Source organism: Bos mutus, chromosome 19, assembly GCF_027580195.1.
Source record: "Bos mutus isolate GX-2022 chromosome 19, NWIPB_WYAK_1.1, whole genome shotgun sequence".
In the NCBI taxonomy this organism is placed as follows: Eukaryota; Metazoa; Chordata; class Mammalia; order Artiodactyla; family Bovidae; genus Bos; species Bos mutus.
In genome coordinates this window covers 11148272-11173997 of record NC_091635.1, presented here as the reverse complement: position 1 = coordinate 11173997, position 25726 = coordinate 11148272, and the positions used below count along the sequence as shown (strand labels likewise).

The window sequence follows — 25726 nt, the reverse complement described above, 5'->3', positions numbered from 1 at the left end:
CACATATCCACTTTAGGTGATAGGAAGGGTTAGCAGTTGACATCCCCAGTGCAGTGGTAAGAGAAAAAAAAGACTAATTTGGTTAAGTTGCTGAGTTTCTAGGAGAAAACCAGGCCTTGGATCCAAGTTTTCTGAATCCAAGTCGAGTGTTTTTCACAGAACAATAGGGTGTTCCCTGTTATTTTTGGCTTTCCCCAAAATTCTAATTTTGCTCTTTCCAAATTCACATAAACAGTTACAACAGTGCTCAGGAAACAAACAAGCTTACAAACAAAACACATGATGGAAATAGAAAATGTGAATGATTCAAAATAGTTAATAAACCAATACCTGTTTTCTTCCTTTAAGAGATTATAATCCAGAGACAGAAAAAGCATAACAATAAAATTAACATGCACACATTGAAATTACTGTTCTAATTTCAGATAAAAAACCCCTGTAGCTTTTGATTTTTCTGTCCACATCCATGTACACTGAACACTTCAGTGCAGAGATGCAGAAAACAAGCATAAATGTAAACGATGATCGTATTATTTAGTTACTTTGGTTTCAAGAGCAGTAACTGGTAAATTATTAACACTCGATTATGTTTTGTTTCTCTTCTGCCAGTTTCTGGTTAGTTCTGTCCTTTGCCCCAGTCTCTCTGGAAATGCTGCTTCAGCTATGTACTTGTAGCTGGCACAAATGACTTGCATTTTGAGGCTTGTTTTATGGAATTTTAACAGATCAACACTCTGAAGCACATCTAACATTCATAAAGTTTCCTTTACATGTCAAAATGAATAACTTTTTTTGAGAGTTAACGAATTGTAGTAATTCTGTCCTATGCTTACCTTGTTTATTGTGTACAGAGTTTGTCTTCTGTGGAAAGCTTTATTAGAAAAAAAAGGAGAGCATTTCCTTAGAACTAGAGCAACAGAGGCTTTTCGTACTCTTATACCAAGTTAACTTCCGAAAGATTTTTAACTCCCTGTTTCCCAAAGCACTCTAAATATCTGAACCCTACAAAAACTACAAATTTTTATTAGTCTAGTTCTTTTTGAGAAATTCAGAGAACTGATAGTATACAAACTGAGACTCTTTTTAGCTGTCACTATCTCACAATAAGGTTGAATATTTATCATCTGGTCTCAATCTACCTCTAATCCTATCTCCTAATATTTTCTTTGACCTAATCTTCAAAGAAACTACTAATATATCTCATGGTCTCATACTCTTGTGAAGTGAAAGTCACTCAGTCTGGAAGTCTTTCCTGATAGCTCAATCGGTAAAGAATCCACCTGCAACATGGGAGACCCTGTTTCGATCCCTGGGTTGGGAAGATCCCCTGGAGAGGGGAACGGCTACCCACTCCAGTATTCTGGCCTAGAGAATTCCATGGACTGTATATACAGTCCACGGGGTCTCAAAGAGTCGGACAGGACTGAGTGACTTTCACTCATACTCTTAGGACTTTACTAACAACCTTCCCTTCATCTCTGGGTGCCTCTGCACTCCTTCCCTTCATCTCCCTTAGTATCCAAATGGTCAGAAGACAGGGTAACAGCAAAACATGGTCTTTGAACCCAGACAGAAGTAGAATTATTATTCCTGGTCTCCAGTAAGTACTCAATAAATGGCAGCCACTGTTATTAAAAAGGGCTAACATTTACTGATCATTTACTGTGTGCCAGAACTGTGCATTTATTTTCTCTTTTAATATCTTCAGGGCAATTAAGTAAGTACTATCATTACTATTTTACTGAGGCAGGAAATGTAGGTTTAGAGGGGTTAACTTGTCCAAGATAAAAGGACCAGAGAGGGGCAGTCCAATAGCTGAGGGCCAGAGCCTGGGTCACTGCATCTGCCCTTTGTTCTCTGGGGTCCTGGATCTCTAAGGCATGTGCTGTTTCCCTTCCCAAGCTTGTGCAGCACTGGCCCTGCCTTCCTGAGCCGGGCTGTCTTCAAACCAGGCCTCAGCTCTCACAGCTTCCTGGCGATTCTAATGTCCCATCTGCTTGACCTTACTCTGAAACTCTGCCAGACCAAGCAAGACCCCTCTGACCCGGCTTTGAGGTCTATGGCCCTTGAGTTATTCTATTCTAGGCACACTTCAGGGAGCCACCAGCATCTCACAAACTGATGTCTAGAACTTAAAAAATGACCTCGGGGTGTGGGAACGGGGTTGGTGACCAGCCCTGGGCCCAACTTCCAGACGAAGCTGGGGTGAAGACTGGCTGAGCACCACAGGCAACCAGAAAAGGCTTGTCCCTCTATGGGTGAAAATCTAAAGAGGCAGAGCCTTCCCTATGCCGTGTACCCCACAGTGTGAGAACGCAAGGAGGGGCGCATTCATGTTTCCTTGCTCGTGTTTTTCCCTCCTTGTCCACCGACGTGATGACGCCACGTTACCGCGCAACCAGCTGATAGCCTCTGCGCCTGCGCCGAAGGGGGCGTGGCGAAGTGCGCATGCGCACAGAGCGAGTTACGAGGCTTTTTGGAGGCGGAAAGGAGGGTGCTGGTTGTTGACTGGAGGCTGGGCGACGGTTGACGGAGGCCAGGAACCTGAAGGTTAAAGTTACGCGTCGTGTTGGCAGTAAGGCCAAGCAGAGAAAGCCCTAGTTACCAAACAGCCCCCCTCCCGAGTCAGGAGAGATTGTTGGAAGAGAACATGAGCCCTGACTGGAGCTTTGTGTTCTTCTCCACGAGGCGCCCGAGTAGGCCCGATGGCCTCGATCTGAGGCAGCGGTTTTTGGGGCGGGTGTGTACTTGGGTGTTTGCGCATTGAGCAAACTTTCTGCCCATCTATGTCACCACCTGCCAGAATATAATTAGGGTCCTGTTGTAAGCAGGGGTAGAGAATCCCTCAGGGTCTTCTGCCCCCGGGGCCGGTAGTCTACGGGAGGATGTGGCGCTTTTGTTTGCCTAAGTCTCAGTAACCGTAATAGTCCTTGCTGCCCCTTTTAGTTTTCAGGTGTGTTGCGTTGGTATTTCTGGGCTAGGAAAAGGTCGCTTAACTTCTATTTTGTTTCCTAGAATGGCGTCAGGAATATTCTCTAAAGGGCCTGCTATATCCAGGTTCAAGGCTAAGCTGTGGAAACAAAGCCGAGGCAGTCCCTAACCTCATGTTTCACAAATTTTATTTCTAAAAATGATAATTGATGCTATTTACCCCAGTATGATTTGCATTATTTCTCAGTAGTGTTCATGTCTCTCTGTCTCATGGGGTGGTCCTTGCGAGTGGAAGTGATCTTACTTAGGTTTAAATCTTAATTTTTCACAAAATAGGCAGGTGTGTATTAAAGTGAGATTGAAATATATGAGGCTGGACATGGAAAAAATTACAAAAGAAATCCTGTGGTAAAAGGTAAAAAACAGATCTTGTTTGACTTGGAATTACAGAAACAGAGTTGAAACTTATCATTACAATTATTCTGGATATTAAGTGAAGCCTTAGTCTTTGATATTGTATAATCCAGAGATCTCAAACTAATGACTAAAGCACATGATCTGCATGGTGTTTTAAAGTGAGACAACACATTCTCACATGGCTAGTTCAGTTGTGTATGTTTCCTCCCTGGCCTTGTAAGCATGTTTGCCAATATTGTGGTCCATTTTCCTCTATGTACATCTCATTCAGAGTTGTTCTCACGTTGGGTCCTTGATTCTGAAGTAAATTACGTAGACTCTGTGAAAATTCACATATGTTTAGGAAACAAGATTATAGCCACCCTAGTTTTAACTTCAAAACTAATTTGAAAGAATGTGTCATGTTTTACATTCTTACCTGGAAAGGGAAAGACTCTGTAGAGTGTTTATCAGGTTTGAAGTCATAGCTTTAAACCATAATTTCAGTAATTACTAGGCTGAGCACTTAATTTTGTTGTTGATACAATATGAGGTATCTGACTAAAACCTTCTTTCTTTGAAGGTTTCGTCAGACAACTTCATGTTTTAAGGTTGGAGTGCTGGAGAATAAAAATTAGAGACTTTGATATTGAAAGAAATGAAGAGAAACCTAAATGAAAATTCAACTCGAAGTACAGCAGGTATTGACTGACTTTTATTTTTAAAATTTCTGTAGTTTGTATGTAGCGTATATACATTGTGTATATATATATAGCCTATATAGATACAACTTTTTTGTGTGTGTATATATATATATATATATAGTTTGTATAACATATAGATAGAACACTTTGGAAGGAACTTTTAAAAATAATGAACATATAGTCTAGCCTCTTTTTAGGTCGAAGGAAATAACTTAAGACAAAACACTTATTGGCTTAGGTGTAAGTAAAATCAGGTGTTTCTGGATTTGCTCTTGGATTTTCTCTTTCCTGGATTTGCTCTGGATTATTTCTTGGATTTGCTCTTTAAAACCCTGTGTGATTGATTTGTTTTGTGCTTATTTGAAATATTTATGTGCCAGGGAGATTGTGTATATTACCATCACTCTAAGTCATTCTCAAGAATGATCCATAGAAAATATATATTACAGACCCCTGGAGTTCTTGGTGAAATTGCAGAGTTTTGACTTCCAAAGCAAATCTACTGAAATAAAATTTATGAGAGTGGGGTCTAGGAACTGGAATGCTAAGCATAATTACAGATAAATCTTAGTCAAACTAAAGTGAAAGAACCATGGCCTTAAAGGGTCTGCTACTATAGTCAGAGAGTGATTAGGATTTTGGAAAGCATAGGTCAAATTTTGGTTCTCCTTTACCTCTATTGTACTCAAAGGGTTCCTTCCAGTTGATATGGTGATAAGCAAGCACAGGAGAGAAGTAAACAAAGCAAAAAGTGGGTTTGGAAAGGGTTGGGGGATGAGGAAGGAGATGCAAATTACTGCCAAATAAGAGGAATTAAGGTGATGGTAACATAGAACAAGAAGGGATTTTTTAGAGAGACAGATAAGGCTATTTTGGATCTTTAAAAGAGTATAAAAAGAAATCCAAATCTATATAAATATATCTGTAATGAATATAAAAGTAACATATAGAAATAGACAAATTCAAATAGTATATTATTATATACTAATAATTATTCTATAACTAGGTCTGATTGTTTGCCTATTGTGTACTAATTTTTTGGTACTTTGAATTTAGGCTGTTTGCCTGTACCATTATTCAATCAGAAAAAGAGGAATAGACAGCCATTAACATCCAATCCATGTACAAATGATCCAGGTATCAGTAATGCTTCTGACAATTATGATTTCCCTCCTCTACCATCAGGTAAGAAAATAAAGTGAAAATTCTCAGTAAATAAGAGGATTATAGAAAATGGCAATTTCTACTGTATTATAATGGAAACAGAAAGAAAGTGTATTTTTTTCTTCTTTCCACTATCCAGTTATAGGGATTACTTGGCTCTTTCTGAGCATTCCAGCACAACAGTTAGAGTTTCCTTGTTTACAAGGGTGACTTAGCATTTAAATGGGGTATCTTAAATCTGGAGCCTTTGTTCTAGTGAAGTAGTAACTTATACTGGAAAGAGTTTTTTTTTCCTATTACAAAACACATACAGATATTATGACTTAAACATTTGGTGGTAAAGAATGGAGAAACTCAAGTTGCTTCAGGAATAAGGATATGAATGGGAACACAGGAAAAATGGAAGAAAATAGAACTTAAGAAGGTAGAAGCCAAGGAATTTCTTGTGCTTGACCCTAGTCTTTTTTTCTCTTCGTACGTAATTTTTGCTTTGTTTCATTTGTTGACTTTTCACTGTTTCATCCAACTGGCTTCCTTTTAGCGTCCACTGGTATGTGAACTAAGTTGCCTTTTCTGGGTGTTAACATAGCCTTTTAGTTCTAGTTCTCAGAGCCCATGGTTGGCTGCCCTCTGTTTCTCTTGATTCAAATTCTAGAGACTGTGAGCCTTGCTTCAACTCATGTTTTTAAAAGGTCACTGAAATCATTTTTTTAAAATTAATTTTAATTGGAGGCTAATTACTTTACAATATTGTACTGGTTTTTGCCATACATTGACATGAATCAGCCACGTACATGTGTTCCCCATCCTGAACCCCCCTCCCACCTCCCTCCCCATCCTATCCCTCCCACCTCCCTCCCCATCCCATCCCTCAGGGTCATCCAGTGCACCAGCCCTGAGCACCCTGTGTCATGCATCAAACCTGGACTGGTGATCTATTTCACATATGGTAGTATACATGTTTCAATGCTATTCTCTCAAATCATCCCACCCCCACCTCCCACATAGTCCAAAAGTCTGTTTAGCTGTCTCGCATATAGGTTCATTGTTACCATCTTTCTAGATTCCATATATATGTGTTAATATACTGTGTTGGTGTTTTTCTTTCTGACTTCACTCTGTATAATAGGCTCCAGTTTCATCCACCTTATTAGAACTGATTCAAATGCATTCTTTTTGATAGCCAAGTAATATTCCATTGTGTATATGTACCACAGCTTTCTTATCCATTCATCTGCCAACGGACATCTAGGTTGCTTCCATGTCCTGGCTGTTGTAAACAGTGCTGCAATGAACATTGAGCTACACGTGTCTCTTTCATTTCTGGTTTCCTCGGTGTGTATGACCAGCAGTGGGATTGCTGGGTCATATGGCAGTTCTGTTTCCAGTTTTTTAAGGAATCTTCACACTGTTCTCCTTAGTGGTTGTACTAGTTTGCATTCCTACCAACAGTGTAAGAGGGTTCCCTTTTCTCCACACCCTCTCCAGCATTTATTGTTTGTAGACTTTTGGATAGCAGCCATTCTGACCAGCATGAGATGGTACCTCATTGTGGTTATGATTTGCATTTCTCCGATGAGTGATGTTGAGCATTTTTTCATGTGTTTGTTAGCCATCTGTATGTCTTCTTTGGAGAAATGTCTGTTTAGTTCTTTGGCCCATTTTTTGATTGGGTCGTTTATTTTTCTGTAATTGAGCTGCAGGAGCTGCTTGTATATTTTTGAGATTAATTCTTTGTCAGTTGCTTCATTTGCTATTGTTTTCTCCCATTCTGAAGGCTGTCTTTTCACCTTGCTTATAGTTCATTGTGCAAAAGCTTTTAAGTTTAATTAGATCCCATTTTGGAGAAGGCAGTGGCACCCCACTCCAGTACTCTTGCCTGGAAAATCCCATGGACGGAGGAGCCTGGTAGGCTGCAGTCCATGGGGTGGCTAAGAGTCGGACACGACTTCACTTTCACTTTCACTTTTCACTTTCATGCATTGGAGAAGGAAATGGCAACCCACTCCAGTGTTCTTGCCTGGAGAATCCCAGGGACGGGGGAGCCTGGTGGGCTGTCATCTCTGGGGTCGCACAGAGTCGGACATGACTGAAGCGACTTAGCAGCAGCAGATCCCATTTGTTTATTTTTGCTTTTATTTCTATTACTCTGGGAGGTGGATCATAGAGGATCTTGCTGTGACTTATGTCAGAGAGTGTTTTGCCTATGTTTTCCTCTAGGAGTTTTATAGTTTCTGGTCTTACATTTAGATCTTTAATCCATTTTGAGTTTATTTTTGTGTATGGTGTTAGAGTGTTCTAGTTTCATTCTTTAATTTAACCTTATGGTTAGGCCTCTCATCTCTGAAATAATTAGCTGTGGTGGTTTGTCCTGGGAGATCTTAATGTTTACTTACTTTTTACTTCTGTTTGGAAGAAGGCATGGACAGTCAGATATTCTGAAATATACTTGGTACCTGCTGGTTATATACATTTACATTTTGCGGCAGCACATTTAAAATGCTTTAACAGGATTTTCTGCAACTAGAATTTAAAAATCCTTTAATATATATATGTCAGTACTTATTAATTTCATCCAGTGTGCAACAGTAGACCTTAATCTAATTTTAAATCTATAGTTATTTTGTTTTCTTCCACATTTGAGGAATTGAAAGTATGAATTTCATATTATTCTCATTTTTATAGATAAAAGGTTAAAAAATTCTTGTGGATATGTGAAAGTGGGCATTTATCTGGTAATCTGCTGCTATTTAAAAAAATTCTCCTCTATTTAAAATATTTTATAAGTAGCATGAATGACAGATGATCTTGAAAAATAACCATTTGAGTTGCTCCATAGGTAAATGTACATAATCCTGAAGTACTGAACTTTTCAAGCTCTGACCAGGATTACTATCTGTCAGAGATACAACAAAATATCTTATCATGGGTAAGAGAGAGGACTAGATCAATGTTTTTCAATTTTTCTTCTTGATCCATTAATAGTTTAGGAAATAACCAATCTTTAAAAAAAATAAATAGAATGGAATAGAGTAAAATGGAAAATGTCAGAGTGTATATACATAGTAAGTAAGAAAAAGAATAGATGGTAAATTTGCTATATTCTCTCTCAAATACACACAGGCACTCACATACACACACACACACATGCTATGTGTGTATATTTTCTGGGTTTTGATGTATTTCTTGCTGTTGGGTTGGGATTAAGAAACACTGATTACACTGAAATTTATGTTACAAAGTGTAAGATACTTTACTAGGATTGACTGTGGAAGATATACAGATTAAATACCTTGCTTGGAATACAGTGGGAAAGGGAGATATCTAAAAAAATTAGTAAGACACACTGTGACTAATTCCACAACAAAGTACTTTTAAAGAACATGTCCACATATTCAAGTTTTTTTCTCCTTCAGGCTTTCGGTTGCCTCCCCCACATACTAATTAAATATGAAACAATTATTTCCCCCAAACACTACCTAACTTACCCTTACCTGTGTTACTTATATCTTTTGAGATTGGGCCTGGGAAGCTGTGAATCCGGAGTTGCCTCCTTTAACAAAAACAGTGAACACGGGGTATGTGAAAAAAATGTGTACCAGTAAATGCATGTGTCTGTTACTGATTGATGTTAGTCTTCTGTGTATATTTTATATTTCTCAATTGGGGAACAAATTATTAGTAGTTAATAAGATATATTTCCTTGAAAGGCAAATACCACATTCAGTTTCTAATTCCCTGAGAAGTCAAGATTCTCTATCTAAACCTATTCAATCAAATGCTGGGAGCAGCAAGAGTGATTGGAGGTGAGTCTACTTAAGATTTTTCTTATTCTGTTTCTTCTTCTCCATCCCATCTCCTCCTTTACTCCCTCTCTCCTCCTCTATCTTTTCTTCCTTTCTTAAACAGAATTGACATTTAGGAAATTTCTATACTTAATAACTAACTATAGTGATACTAGCTATGTTTTATGAAAGAAGAGAACATGCCATATAAAACTTTAAAAATAGGCAAATTTGGCATTGATTATATTTCCAAAGAATACTTCATGTTATAATGAAATTTCTTTAAATATTTATCACCATGAATTTATGATTTTGTCATTAATGTCTAATTGACAATAGGTAAAGAGTCAAGACTAACTGTATCTAAATGTTGGATATATTTAGAAATTGAGAACCAAATAGAATGCTCAATCTTACCCTAGTAAGATAGTCAGCTTCAAGGTAAATAGGATGGAATTAAGAAAGAAAGATGGAGCATGAAATGCATAAGCATCTGTTAAGATGGTGAGGGCCCTTGTCAAAGGTATCCAAGTTTAATGTCTAAATAATGTGAAAAAATGAATAGATAGAAAAAGGACATGGATTGTTTTTTAGATTGGACTTTAGTATTCTTGGTTAAGTGGTAACTACTGAAATCGTTTTGGATTATTTTCCTTAACAAGGTTGGGTTGCATTGTTTGCCCTCTTGTAGTACTTGTGGTATTTTTAGGAAAATTACTCAGAAATAGATATTTGTGACTTAGGTTAGTTTTTTCCCTGTGGAACTTTTACCTAGCCTGCTCTGAAATTATACTTTTAATTTTAGCCTCATTAGCATCACGTTCTGATTGGCAGGTACAACTCACTTAAGTTAATGTAGCTAGTAAAATGCTGAAATAAATTCGTAAGTAAGACTTCTAAGCTATTAAGTAAAAGTACAAAATTTCTAATCAGACGGCAATCCACCCTGCCTATGTCTATTTTCTTTGTGATTTAAAATCACTGACAAGCCATAGTTTAACTTTTGAAAAATTTATTTTGTAGAAAATTTAAAAATAAATGTACAAAAAAAGGAAGCAAACATACTCAAAATCTTACTGCACTGAAAAAAAATCTTTCTACTTACATATTCTTGTATAGTTTAAAAATAAATTCTTTGGCACTTGACTTTGAGTTGGGTTCTCTGGGTTTTGGATTGTCAGTAACTTGCTATGTGACTTTGGCAAGTTACTTCCTCCTTAAGATTCTGTTTGCTCACCTGAAAAGAGAGGCTTAATATATTTTAGGGTTGCTGTGATGATGTGTTTAGAATATCTAACTGGTCAGTAGTTGCAAAGTAGTTACAAAGTAGTACAAATTACCATATAAATGCAAATTAAATAATAATTTTCTTTTAGTTAAGAAAAAGTATATAGAAACAAAACTGATACCAATTTTTAAAAATACTATTACAGCTACAGAGATGGCAACAAAAATACCAGTTTAAAAACTTGGGATAAAAATGATTTTAGGCCTCAGTGCAAAAGAAGAAATCTAATGACAAATAATGGAATGAATTCAGGTCCAATTAATTTGGGAGCTCAACAGCAGAAACAATTAAGAGTATCTGAATCTACTAACTTACCTAACCACAGAGAAAGTGAAGCACTCAGACAGACAAAGTCATCAGAAATACCTGGCTCCACAATGAGAAGTCTAGACAAAAACAGCACATTGCAGGCATTTAAGCCCAATTTTCAACAAAATCAATTTAAGAAAAAAATGTTGGATGGTTTTCAAGAAGTAAACACCCTCAAGGTAAACTTGTCAATATTACTTGCATTTTTGTATTTCAATTAAAAAATGTGAGATAAATATTTAGAAAGTTACAGAGATAAGAGCATTTGAAATCATTCCCATGTCATACATTACTGGATTAGCACAAATAGCCAGTTCTACTGGAGTAGATGATGTTTTTATCCAGTATATTTTCTTAAAGGTTGTGAATGGCTGCTCTATAAATAAATGTAATTTTGTTGTGCCCATGAGAGGATGTGACCTCAGGGTCTTCCTACTCCACAATCTTGGCCATCCTGCTCTTAATTGATTTTTTAAAATGCCAAAACATTCCTATCTCAAGGCCTTTACACTCACTATTCCCTTATTCCTCTGTCAACAGCCTATTTAAAATAATAATCCCTGTCTCTTGTTATCCTTTTATCCTGTTTTTTAAAAATGCACAGAATATATCAATTTCTGACATTCTATTATATCTTTATTAATCTTCTGAATCCCCTATTAGACTGTAAAATCTGTGAAGGTAGATAGGTTGTCTATCTTTAGTATTGTTTCCTCATTAGCTATGTCTGGCACATGGTAGGTGCCAATAACTGCTTTTGGAATGAATGAATAAACGTGTCTGGATTCCCTCAGTGTGAGCACGTTAGGGAGAGAAATTGTATTTGACTTACCTGTGTTTGTCACAGAATTGGCACAAGATACTTTAAAAATATTTAAAGAATCAACAAATGAATGAGTAAATGAATGCTCATGTAAAATAAGAGGTAAAAAGAAAAAATCTTCTTAATTATCTCCAAATGTATTCTAGTTTCTTCTCCTTTATAAAGTACTAATGATGCTTTTAATTTAGGGGAGTAACTGTACTAAAATCTTCAGTAGTTCTTTTTTACATATTTTACATAGTATATTAACATATTTTGCACTTTTGCCTGTTATATGGACCTAGAATCTTTACATAGAAAGTGAATGAATATGATGAAAAAAATGACAGGTTTTTCTGCTGCTGTGTTTTTTTCAGAAGGAAGCCTCATCATATCAGTTAAAGCTTAGGGAAAAAGATAATTCTTTAAGAATTATATCTGCAGTTATTGAAAGCATGAAGTACTGGCGTGAACATGTACAGAAAACTGTACTTCTTTTTGAAATATTAGGTAGGTGTACTACTTCAAAAATACTTCAGTTATATCATTTGGACAATCATTTTGAATGATTACTAGGAATACCTAGGGGTTCTTAAAGAAAAATAAAACTTTACAAAAGGAGATGATGGTTTTTTAGGATTTTCTTCAGTTCTGGTGTCTTCATTGATTTGTGTGACTTAAGATGAACTTGGTTATTCATGCTAGTATTATTCTAATTTGTAATGTTAAAACTGGAAAGAGTCTTACAAGTAATCTAGCTCAACCCTTGAAGTAGGTGAGGAAATGAGGCAAATAATTAAAATAGACTTGACTAAAAATTACTAAGTTAGCAGCAAAAATAAATGTAGGGACCAAGTCTCCTTATTCTCAAAGTATTCTTTCTACTGTATTACCCTAAATCCAGTAGCAATTTCTGTGTAAGTTAAATTATAAATTACATATCCTAAAAGAACATTTGCGAAGAATCCTTGATTGATATGAGTAAACACCCAACAATTAACTTATCCCTATGGTTTTCTGAATTAATATTCAAAAGGGAGGAGAGTTTTATAGAATGTTTCTGGAATTTAATTTTACTTAGAATAAAGAGATAAACAACAAGTAGAGATTCAAAACATTTCTTTCCATAGTTTAAATAAAATATTCAATTTAATTTAAATCATGAAATATTTTAAGCATACAGAAAAGTACAGAGACTATAATAAATATCCACATATCTTATCTTATAGATATGTTTGAACACCCCATCTGTTTTTATTCTTCTCTAGATACAGTCACTATGGTATCTTGCCTTTCCATGCTTTTATAATTTTGCTCTGTACATCTCATTTCATAAATTTATATGTATTTATTTACTGTTTTTGTGTGTTTTAAACTGTAGAGTTTACATTTTCATCTGGCATTATGTTTTTGAGATTTAACCATCTTTCTGTCCTGTCACAGTGTTAGCTTCATTCTGAGGCTCCAGTTATGGTCTTTCCAGCAGCTTCTGACTCTTCCCTTATGATATTAAGAGGATTATCAAAGTTCTCTATACCATACATTCTTCTTTACACCACATCGTCACATTCTTTGATAGTTTCTTCTGGTTGCTCTTTTCCAGAAACTAGCAAATGACCCTTTGCACATCAACGTTTCTGACTGGGCAGCAAGACTCTCACTGTGACTCTGAACTCTGTAGCTGGGGAAGGGGATACCCAGACTGGCTTACATTAGTCTCAGGTCACTCCTGGGTCTGGAGGTGGGGACACATCTAATCCAAATCATATAGCTAAGAATGGCATAGGGGAAATTTCCTAAAAGAAAATCTGGGTATTACTAGGGGAAGTGGAGATTGACCTCAAAACAACAAGTGTTTACTATCAGTACCCAATAGATGGCTATTAAAGGAATGAATAGTGGTCTCACTTGATAGTGACTAGGAAATGGCAGCCCACTCCAGTACTCTTGCCTGGAGAATCCCATGGATGGAGGAGCCTGGTGGGCTACAGTCCTTGGGGTTGCAAAGAGTCGGACATGACTGAGCGACTTCACTCACTCACTCTTAAGATTAAGCTTGAATTATCATTTGAATTTTATAAATGAAACAAATTTGAAAGAGGTTTAGGTTTTTTCAGTTTAGTAAGTTGAAGAGCTGAGACTCAATTGCATGACTTCTGATTCTAATTCAGTGTTTTTTCTTCATTAAATCATGATGTTTATGTATTATATGTGTGTATTTAATATGTGGACTTCCCTGGTGACTCAGACAGTAAAGAATCTGCCTGCAGTGCAGGAGACCTGGGTTCAATCCTTGGATCGGAAATATCCCCTGGAGAGGGAAATGGCAATCCACTCCAGTATTCTTGCCTGGAGAATTCTATGGACAGAAGAGCCTGGCAGGCTACAGTCTGTGGGGTCTCAAAGAGTTGGACATGACTGAGCAACTAACACACACACTGTATGTGTGTTATGTAGTATGTAGTAGATTAGTCTGAGGATGTATCCACTGCATCAAACACATTCACAAAACTTCAGGGATTTCCTGGTGGTCCAGTGGTTAAGACACCGTTCTTCTGCTGTATGGGCACAGGTTTGATCCCTGGTCAAGAAACTAGGATCCCGCATGCTACACAGCGTGGCCAAAAAACTAGAAATATAAAAACACACAGAAACAACAAAGGAGAAAATTTCAGATGGCCAATTATTGTCAGTTATATTTTTGTTTTATAGTCAGTTCCCGAGTTGGAGAGAGTCAGAAATTTTGTTTTCCTTAGAATAAAATGGTTTCAGAATATCTTTCCCTTTTAAAATGTTTTCTTATTATTGTATAAATAAAACTATGAGAGATTGGTATGGGAATAGTTAAATATCAACTTCTCTTTGTTAAATTTTATTTGTGTTTTACCAGCACTAATTTTTTCCCCCTCTATTTCAATGTTGCTTAGCTGTTCTCGACTCAGCTGTTAGACCTGGCCCATACTGTTCAAAGACTTTTCTTATGAGAGATGGGAAACATACTCTGCCATGTGTATTTTATGAAATAGTGAGTATTTGTTTTAAGTATTCTTTGCAAAGCCTATGCCAACAAAACTTAGAAATGCAGGCTATAATTTCACTGTAGTAGAAATTCTGTTAACTAGTAGTGCTTTTGACATTTTGTTTGGTTCAGTTCTGATGTTAAAATTGCTTATTTGCTCAACTGATACAGAGAGCTTACTATGTTATAGGGGCTATGCTAGATGCAGGGGTGCAAAGTGGAATATAAGTGGTAAATGGCCCTTTCTCTCAGAGTTTATAATCTCAGGTAGAGAGACAGACACATAAATATTACACTTACATAATAAGTGGTATGACAGAGATGTGTGCATGGTTCTATAGAAGTAGATAGGGAGGATAGGTGAGATCAGCAAAAGCTTTTTGAAGAATGTAGTAACCTATTTGACCTTAGATATATAAGGTCTAATAAATGAAGCCAAAGTGTTGGAAAGTAGGGGAAGAAGTGAGAGGAATGCATTCTAAACTGAGGGAGCAGCTCCTGTAAAGACATGAAGCACTGACAAAGCCTAGATTGTTCAGGAAACTGCAAACAGTTTACAATTACCAGGGTGTACGGTTAGTAAGTGACAGGGTAAGTTAAGGGTAGTCGTTCTGGGGGAAGACAGAAACAGTGGGCTGGGATGTAGGGAAGAGGCTTGGTAACAAAGGAGAATGGAAACCTTATACGACTTACATACTTTGTAAAAGAGTTTGGTATTAGATCTGAAATTGAGCTTAATTCTGAAATCTCACTTGGATTCCAGTTTGTACCCCACCATTCACTAGCTTTATGACCTTGAGTGAGTTGGTTACACTTCCTGTGCATCAGTTTTCTAATCAGTAAATTGAGACTAATTCCCACTTTGAAAGGTTGTTTTGGATATTAGGTTATAGAATATATGAATGCATAGCATCTAACACATAACAGATGACAAGAAATAGTAATTGAATGTTATTTTTAGAATATCTTTGATGCTCATTATTTTTCTCTAGTCTAAAAAGATTTTTGTTAAAGCATATCATATACAGAAAAGCTGTACAATTCTGTCAAGTTACCACAGAAGTGAACATAACCAAAGTTAAGAAATAGAACATTGCTTTCACCCTATGTTTCCTTGTGCCTGTTCTCATTCACTACCTCTGTTTTCTTTTTTTTTATTTTATTTTATTTTTAAACTTTACATAATTGTATTAGTTTTGCCAAATATAAAAATGAATCCATCACAGGTATACATGTGCTCCCCATCCTGAACCCTCCTCCCTCCTCCCTCCCCATACCATCCCTCTGGGTCATCCCAGCGCACCAGCCCCAAGCATCCAGTATCGTGCATCGAACCTGGACTGGCATCTCGTTTCATACATGATATTTTACATGTTTCAATGCCATTCTCCCAAATCTTCCCACCCTCTCCCTCTCCCACAGAGTCCATAAGACTGTTCCATACATCATTGTCTCTTTTGCTGTCTCGTACACAGGGTTATTGTTATCATCTTTCTAAATTCCATATATATGCGTTAGTATACTGTATTGGTGTTTTTCCTTCTGGCTTACTTCACTCTGTATAATAGGCTCCAGTTTCATCCACCTCATTAGAACTGATTGAAATGAATTCTTTTTAATGGCTGAGTAATACTCCATTGTGTATATGTACCATAGCTTTCTTATCCATTCATCTGCTGATGGACATCTAGGTTGCTTCCATGTCCTGGCTATTATAAACAGTGCTGCAATGAACATTGGGGTACACGTGTCTCTTTCCCTTCTGGTTTCCTCAGTGTGTATGCCCAGCAGTGGGATTGCTGGATCATAAGGCAGTTCTATTTTCAGTTTTTTAAGGAATCTCCACACTGTTCTCCATAGTGGCTGTACTAGTTTGCATTCCCACCAACAGTGTAAGAGGGTTCCCTTTTCTCCACACCCTCTCCAACATTTATTATTTGTAGACTTTTGGATCGCAGCCATTCTGACTGGTGTGAAATGGTACCTCATAGTGGTCTTGATTTGCATTTCTCTGATAATGAGTGATGTTGAGCATCTTTTCATGTGTTTGTTAGCCATCTGTATGTCTTCTTTGGAGAAATGTCTATTTAGTTCTTTGGCCCATTTTTTGATTGGGTCATTTATTTTTCTGGAGTTGAGCTGTAGGAGTTGCTTGTATATTTTTGAGATTAGTTGTTAGTTGCTTCATTTGCTATTATTTTCTCCCATTCTGAAGGCTGCCTTTTCACCTTGCTGATAGTTTCCTTTGATGTGCAGAAGCTTTTAAGGTTAATTAGGTCCCATTTGTTTATTTTTGCTTTTATTTCCAATATTCTGGGAGGTGGGTCATAGAGGATCCTGCTGTGATGTATGTCAGAGAGTGTTTTGCCTATGTTCTCCTCTAGGAGTTTTATAGTTTCTGGTCTTATGTTTAGATCTTTAATCCATTTTGAGTTTATTTTTGTGTATGGTGTTAGAAAGTGTTCTAGTTTCATTCTTTTACAAGTGGTTGACCAGATTTCCCAGCACCACTTGTTAAAGAGATTGTTTTTAATCCATTGTATATTCTTGCCTCCTTTGTCAAAGATAAGGTGTCCATATGTGCATGGATTTATCTCTGGGCTTTCTATTTTGTTCATTGATCTATATTTCTGTCTTTGTGCCAGTACCATACTGTCTTGATAACTGTGGCTTTGTAGTAGAGCCTGAAGTCAGGTAGGGTGATTCCTCCAGTTCCATTCTTCTTTCTCAAGATAGCTTTGGCTATTCGAGGTTTTTTGTATTTCCATACAAATTGTGAAATTATTTGTTCTAGCTCTGTGAAGAATACTGTTGGTAGCTTGATAGGGATTGCATTGAATCTATAAATTGCTTTGGGTAGTATACTCATTTTCACTCTATTGATTCTTCCAATCCATTGTTTTCTGCATTAAAGTAACAACTATTGTGACTTTTAATATCATAAGTTAATTCTGCTTGTTTTTGAACTTTCTATAAATAGTATCATATGATATGTCTGATTTTATGTCTGATCTCTTTCACTCAGTGAAATGTTGTAAGATTCAGCTATATTGTTGCATGTAGCTAAAGTTCATTTATTTATGTTTCTATGTGATACAAATATAGCACAATTTGATTTTCTATTCTACTGTTCATGGATGTCTTTTGGTGATTTCCAGTTTCTTTTGTTATTATGAGTAATACCCTGTGAACATTCTTGGTGTGCACATGCATGCCTTTCTATTGTGTATATACCTAGAAATAAAATTGCTGAATTGTAGTGCATGTATATGTTCTACATGGAGTTGTTGCCAAAGAAATTTCTAGAGGGTTATAAGAGTTTATGAACTCAATCAGCATAGGAGAGTTGTAGTTTTTCTTCATTCTTATCAACATTTAGTACTGTCAGTCTTCTAGCCATTCCAGTGGGTCAGTTTAGTGCTATCTCATTTCTCTCTAATTCCCTGGTGACTAATTGAGGTTCAGCACTTTTGTTGTTTACTGGCCAGTGAGATACATTCTTCTGACAAGTCTGTTCAGGCCTTTTATAATTTTTTTCTAATAAATTATTTGTCTGTTGATTTGTAGGAGTTTCTGAAAAATCTATTCTGAGTACAAGTTCTTTGTCTATTATGTGTATCGCAAATCTTCTCATACTCTGTGGTTTGACTGAGAGGTTTTGGAGCTGGCTTGTCTTTTCCTGGCTTATGAGTTCTATTAGGACATAGCTCTTTTGAATCTCCCAACCCTAAGCCTGGGGTGGGGGTGGTATGGTTCCAGAATCTCTTTTCTTTGGGGAACCTTGGACTCCATTTTTTCTCCTAGCCCTATAAACCCACAGAAGCTCTGCTCAGTTTATTAGACTCTTAAACTGCCTTGATTGTGATCAGCAGTTACCTCAGAGGGGGAAGGTATCCCCAGATATCAGGCCCATTCTGGACTTCTATCCTCCCCCTAGTTAGGGTCTCTGCAGTTCCTCACTGCCGTTGGTATCTCTCTGATGTCTGGGAGGATATTTTAAAATAATTATTCCATCCAGCTATTCTAATTGGTTTTAGTGGGAAAGTTGGTCTGAACTAGCTTGTCTGCCATCTACTGAAAGAGGAACTCTGGCAGTCTAATAGAAGTGAGTATTCATGTGCTGATATATTGGGAATTATTCAGTTGTTTAAGAAGAAGCAGCTCACTTGCTTGTAAGAAGCCCTACCCAAATGAAGGTCTTTCTTCTGTAACAGGGCATCCATTTATGCCTAGCTATTATGGTCTCGTCAGCAGGGGGGCCCTAAATGACATAAGGGAAGTAACAGTATTTTGTAGTGATTCGTATTTAGTTGATCATATTATTAGTTTAAAAAAATTTTAATTCAAACGGAGTAATAATTAACTTTATCGATATTTATTTTTTGAAAAACAGGATCGTGAACTTCCCAGACTGATTAGAGGCCGAGTTCATAGATGTGTTGGAAACTACGACCAGAAAAAGAATATTTTTAAATGTGTTTCTGTCAGACCAGCATCTGCTTCTGAACAAAAAACTTTCCAAGCATTTGTTAAAATTGTAGATGCTGAAATGAGATATTATACTAGTGTAATGAATGAAGTTTAAGTAGTGATGAAGGAAGCTTAAATAGTATAAATTAAGCATTTTTCTGTTATTGTTTAAATTATCATCTCCATGGTTTTTTGGCTACTGTTTTTGTGTTTCACTTGTTGAATTAAAATATTTAAATCCTTTTAAATGTGGGAAGAATTTTTGAAAAATAATTTTACTGTTTTTACAGAAGTGGTGGATTTGCTAAAGTTAAAAAACCATTTCAGATAAAAATGCTCAAAAGAATAGGAATAGGTAGATACTAACAATATGAGAAAATAATACATTTGAGTCAGACATTCCCACTGAAGTTAAGAACAAGACCAGGTGCCCACTGTCAGTACTGTTACTGAGCATTATACTGGAGTTGCTAGACTATGCAGTTCATTTAATTCAAATATTTAGTGGGCAAATACTTTATGCCAAGCACTATTTCATGTCCTTATTTGTAACAAAGCAGTTAACAAAGTAACAAAAGTCTCTGAATTTATGGGATTTATATTCTGGGACCCATAGAATATGGTTAGATAAAAGAGAAATAATTGGGAAATAAAAGAGAAATAATAAATGTTCCTATTGGTAGATGATACTATTGTATATATGGAAAACCTAAGAAAATCAACTAAGGAACTACTATAAAATGACATAATTTGGTAAGGCACGGAATAGAAAACTTAATATGCAGAAATCATTAGTAGATGTTATGTATATGATCTGAACCATTATTAGAGTGTAAACTGGATAATGATACCATTTAAAAAATATCTAAGACTAACTAATACTAAGTAATAAATGTGGAAAAATATGAACAAAACTTTAGAATACCTTCTAATGAGGGACACAAAAGACTTCGACAAATGGAAAAATAACATCATTTTCTTGGATGGAAAGACAAAGATGTTGATTTTTCTAAGATTAATTTGTAACATGTAATTTCTTTCTTTCTGTATACAAAACCAAACACACACATATTAGCCAAATGAATAATAAAAGTTATGTATATAAGAAAATGAGACTAGTCAGGAATACTCTGAAAAAGAATAGTAGAAGATAGTTTTATCAAATACTATAAAGCCTTAAACATGTATTAGTTATCTATTGTTGCATAACCAATTGCCCACCAAATCAGTGGCTTTAAACAACAAGCATCTCACAGTTTCAGTAGGCCAAGATTTATGAAGTGGCTTGGTTGGGCAGCTCTGGCTTGGGTTTCTTAGGAGGATTCATTTCCAAGGTGGCTCATGCACATGATTGCCAGGTGGGTTCTTGCTGTTGGAAAGAGGATGCACCTAACCGTGGGGGCCTTCCAAAGGGCTGCTTAAGAGTCCTCATGACATGGTAGTTAGCTTCCCCTAGAGCGAGTAATCGGAGAAGGCGATGGCACCCCACTCCAGTACTCTTGCCTGGAAAATCCCATGGACGGAGGAGCCTGGTAGGCTGCAGTCCATGGGGTCTCTAAGAGTCAGGCACGACTGAGCGACTTCACTTTCACTTTTCATTTTCATGCACTGGAGAACGAAATGGCAACCCACTCCAGTGTTCTTGCCTGGAGAATCCCAGGGATGGGGAGCCTGGTGGGCTGCCGTCTCTGGGGTCGCACAGAGTCGGACACGACTGAAGCGACTTAGCAGCAGCAGCAGCAGAACGAGTAATTCAGCAGCAAGTTAACTAGGTGGCGTTATCCTTTATATGACCTAGCCTTGGAAGTCACAAAGCATCACTTTCACTACATTCTATTTGTTGGAATGGACCATTAAGTATGGAACACTTTTAGGAGGATGGAAATTAGGCTCCACCACATGAAGGAAAGAGTGTCAGAAATGGCAGACATTAAGCCTGTTTATTCATGCGGAATATGGTACTAACTCATGAATAGACAGGACAGTATAACAATTTATAAAAATAAACCCATGTATATAGAAAACTTAGGACCTGAAATCAGTAGAGAAGAGAGACTACTCAATAAATGTTGTTGGGACCACTGGGAAGCTTCTGGAAAAAAAGACAATTTTGAACTAAGATTTTTTATGTCTTTTTATTTTGTCACCCTGGGAATCTTTGCAAAGTATGTGTTTCATGGTGGTATTCTACTGGCTTCTTTTTGTCTACAGGATAAAGCCTAAACTCCTAGCTGCTACTCCTGATGGTTTAGTTGCTAAGTCGTGCCTGCCTCTTTGCAATTCCATGGACTGTAGCCCACCAGGCTTCTCTGTCCCTGGGATTTCCTAGACTCCTAAGCTATTTGGGATATTTGCATCCTGGTCCCTGCTTTTTATGGCATCTCCATCTTTTTTCCCTGCTGAAAATGTAGGCTCCCCAGGACTACTATCCATTCTTTAAATAAGCAGTGATTAAGCTTTCATATTGGAGAAGGCAATGGCACCCCACTCCAGTACTCTTGCCTGAAAAATCCCATGGATGGAGGAGCCTGGTAGGCTGCAGTCCATGGGATTGCTAAGAGTCAGGCACGACTGAGCGACTTCACTTTCACTTTTCACTTTCATGCATTGGAGAAGGAAATGGCAACCCATTCCAGTGTTCTTGCCTGGAGAATCCCAGGGATGGGGAACCTGGTGGGCTGCCGTCTATGGGGTCGCACAGAGTTGGACACGACTGAAGCGACTTAGCAGCAGCAAGCTTTCATATAGGAGCTTTTCTTCATTCCCATCTTCCCCAAAGTATAGTCAGGTGTGATCAGTGATTGTAATCAGTCACTACTCCTGGACCCTGAGAGCATTTGTCCTAGAGAGGTCCTGGGTAATTGCTTTCTCTTTAATGAGTTCCTCCAGGATCCAGACTCCTCTGGGATCCAGGGCCCCTTAGGCCCAAGGATGTGCAGAATGGGAGATGTGAGAAGGGAGGTTTCAGACACAGGTGATGACTACAGAGGCAGATAGTGCCCCTTAGTGAATAAAGGGGAGCAGGATCTCAGGTCAGGGTCCTGCAGTCACCCTCACACACTGGGTAAGTTGGACAGATTGTGAATGAGCTAGTCACTTAAGGTCCTTCCAACCTGAGGGTCTTGATTTCCCAGGTTATGTGATGTTCTCCAGCAGAGTTTTTCAGGTATGATAATCCTCCTGTTTACGTCTCAAATTAGCATGATTTCTCCACATTCTAGAAATGATTTGACTGCTGTTAACCAGTTTCATTAGTTTTTTTACTAATGATAGAGTGTATAAATATTACTATGTATTATAACTCATAAGATTGGATTATTTCAAAAGAAGACCTCTCTGCAGGTCAGGCATTTAATGCAATGGTCAGTAACCCTTGACTACCTATTGGAATTATTTAAGGAACTTTAGGTGTCCCAGATGGTATTAGTGGTAAACAACCCACCTGCCCATGTAGGAGACATAAGAGACACGGGTTTGGTCCTTGGGTGGGGAAGATCCCCTGGAGAAGGGCATGGCAACCCACTCCAGGATTCTTCCCTGAAGAATCCCATGGACAGAGGAACCTGGCGGGCTACAATCCATAGGGTCGCAAAGAGTCAGACTGAAGTGACTTAGCATGCATGCAAGCAAGGAGTTTTAGATAGCAAACCCCTCTCCCCAGAGGTTCTGATTTATATTTACTGGGGGAGGGTGCAGTAATCTATGCTTTTAAATACAGCATGGTCCACAGACCAACAGAATTGGGAATCACTAGCCCCTTGGACTGCAAGGAGATCCAACCAGTCCATTCTGAAGGAGATCAGCCCTGGGATTTCTTTGGAAGGAATGATGCTAAAGCTGAAACTCCAGTACTTTGGCCACCTCATGCGAAGACTTGACTCATTGGAAAAGACTCTGATGCTGGGAGGGATTGGGGGCAGGAGGAGAAGGGGATGACAGAGGATGAGATGGCTGGATGGCATCACTGTCTCGATGGACATGAGTCTCAGTGAACTCTGGGAGTTGGTGTTGGACAGGGAGGCCTGGCGTGCTGCAATTCATGGGGTCGCAAAGAGTCGGACACGACTGAGTGACTGATCTGATCTGAAGGTAAAATTTGTGCTCAAAATACAGAATTTTAGGCATCACAGCAAACCTGCTAAATCAAAATAAGCATTTAACAGGACCCCTGTGTAATTCATGTGTAAATTAATTTTTAGAAGCACTGCCCTTTGTGATTCTTACGGGCACCAGGGACTGAGAACCAATTCACCCGCCAAAGATGAGAGTCATTGCTTGTTAATGGAGCCACTGGTGCTCTTATCCTAGATCTCTAGCAGCATCTGCAAGTGCCAGCTCTCTGGTTTGTGATTTCTAATAAAAACTCTTGACACCAGAGATGAGCAGCACTGGTTTTCCAGGGAAGCAAAATTCTGGAAAATCAGGTGCATGAAGCCTAACTCGATGCTTTCCCCTACTGCCACACCAGCTAGCACTTTAAGTCCACAAATAAAAAATTATTAATGTGGCTCAATTAAACAGCATCAGCAGGGTGAAATCCCAGCATCTGGAATTGATCTCTTTGAGGGATGGAACTTAACCATATTACTAGCACTCCTTAGTTTTCTCAGCTCTGAGGCACAATCGTATCTGGAAAAAAATTGGAAGAAGGTCTCAGGGGTAGAAATTATCTTTATTCCTTCCTTTTCTCCCCAAATTACTTAACATATCTGTCACATTTAATTTTTTTTTCATTATCGATTTCCCTGAATCCTGTGGATATCAATAGAAGGAATACAGTGTGGGTGTAGATTCTGATTGTTCAGGCTGTCAGGGAATGGCTGTCAGGGAACTCTGCTCAGTGGTAGCCTGAATGGGAAGGGGACTTGGGGAGAATGGATACATAGATATGTATGGATTAATCCCTTTGCTCTTCACCTAAAACTATCACAACATTGGTTGTTAATTGGTTATGTGCTGTGCTGTGCTTAGTTGCTTAGTCGTGTCCGACTTTGCAACCCCGTGGACTGTTGCCTGCCAGGCTCCTCTGCCCATGGGAATTCCCCAGGCAAGAATACTGAGGTGGGTTGCCATGCCCTCCTCCAGGGGATCTTCACAACCCAGGGATTGAACCCAGGTCTCCCACATTGCAGGCGGATTCTTTACCATCTGAGCCATCAGGGAAGCTGAATCAGTTATAAAACCAAAACAAAATAAAAAGTTTAAAAGAAAAAAAGAGTAGTGTGGTTGAGATAGTCTAATACTTCCATGAGTTTGAGGTTACATCCAGGCATTCTGTAAAAAAAAAGTAAAAAACTAGTGAGCTCTTGTTCTGAGAGGATTAAGTAGGAGTAGATACTCTAAAATAACAGGAGTTTTCTGTCTTGAAAGTTGGAGGAATGCGTGTCCTATCCTGAAGTATGGCCAATAAATATTTCAAAAAATGAAACATTGGCTGCAGTCAGGCATTATTCCAGATGCCGGCACTGCTGCAGTCGTGGAGGCATATATATGGCCTTGCCTGCATGGGATTTACAATCTGGTGGGGAAAGACTGCTGCTGCTAAGTCTCTTCAGTCGTGTCTGACTCTGTGTGACCCAAAAGACGGCAGCTCACCAGGCTCCCCCGTCCCTGGGATTTTCCAGGCAAAAACACTGGAGTGGGTTGCCATTTCCTTCTCCAATGCATGAAAGTGAAAAGTGAAAGTGAAGTCGCTCAGTCGTGTCCGACTCTTAGCGACCCCATGGACTGCAGCATACCAGGCTCCTCCATCCATAGGAGTTTCCAGGCAAGAGTACTGGAGTGGGGTGCCATTTTCTTCTCCGGTGGGGAAAGACAGCTGTAAACAAATAATACCCCCGGGCATCGTGTGCTATGGAACAGGCACAGGATGCTGTGGAAACAAAGCACTCGGTTCTTACCTGGTCTAGGCTGACAGGAGGGTTTAGCTGAGTAAACGGTGTTGACTTAAAAATAGTCACAACCTAAAAATTGAATTACGTTTTGTTCGGTGGGAATTTTTAGGGCTTTAGGCCCAGGAGACAGTATCTTAAGCGACCCTGAGAGAACTGCTCCGAGGAGGCGGGGATTGGGAGAAAGAATCAGGTTATATAGAAGTTTGCAACAAAGGGCAGGTAGTCTGAGCATTAAAGCATTTTTGTAGGGCTTCTCTGGTGGCTCAATAATAAAGAATCTGCCTGCCAACACTGGAGACACAGTCTCTGTCTCTGATCCGGGAAGATCCCACATGTCGCAGAGCAACTAAGATGGTGTGCCACAACTACTGAGCCTGTGCTCTAGAGCCCGGGAGCCGCGACTACTGGGTCCACAGGCTGCGATGACTGAAGCCAGTGCTCCTAGGGTCTGTGCTCCGCAACAAGAGAAGCCACCGCAGCGAGAAACTCATGCACCACGGCTAGAAAGTAGCCCCTGTTCCCCGCAACTAGAGAAAAGCCTATGCAGCAACGAAGACTCAGCACAGCCAAAAGTAATTTTTAAATAAAAAAGTATTTTTGTGAATTAAAGTTGGACACGACTGAGCGACTTCATTTTCACTTTTCACTTTCGTGCATTGGAGAAGGAAATGGCAAACCACTCCAGTGTTCTTGCCTGGAGAATCCCAGGGACGGGGGAGCCTGGTGGGCTGCCATCTATGGGGTCGCATTGAGTTGGACAGGACTGAAGTGATACAGCAGCAGCAGCTATCTCAAGGAATTTAGAACTATGTATGGGAAGATGCAAGAATCTGGGCTCACTGAAATCATTCCTTTCTTATGCATCTTAGTTATCTGGATACACAGTGTCCTGTGATTTTTTCACATCTTGAGTTCTTCAGTGCTCACCATAGGGAGTAGCTGAAGCCTGATGGCTGCCAGGGCA

The 25726-nt window shown here is 38.5% G+C and overlaps 1 protein-coding gene across 1 annotated transcript; it reads left to right on the top strand.

Annotated features, from left to right (window-relative positions):
* Window positions 1–3985: 3985 nt before the first annotated feature.
* Window positions 3986–18983, top strand: SPATA22 (spermatogenesis associated 22). Its single transcript, XM_005906687.3, has 8 exons — window positions 3986–4028; window positions 5088–5216; window positions 8713–8773; window positions 8906–9001; window positions 10414–10756; window positions 11757–11889; window positions 14307–14404; window positions 18792–18983. Exons 1-8 carry the CDS (start codon window positions 3986–3988, stop codon window positions 18981–18983), a joined length of 1095 nt encoding a protein of 364 aa, XP_005906749.1.
* Window positions 18984–25726: the final 6743 nt, after the last annotated feature.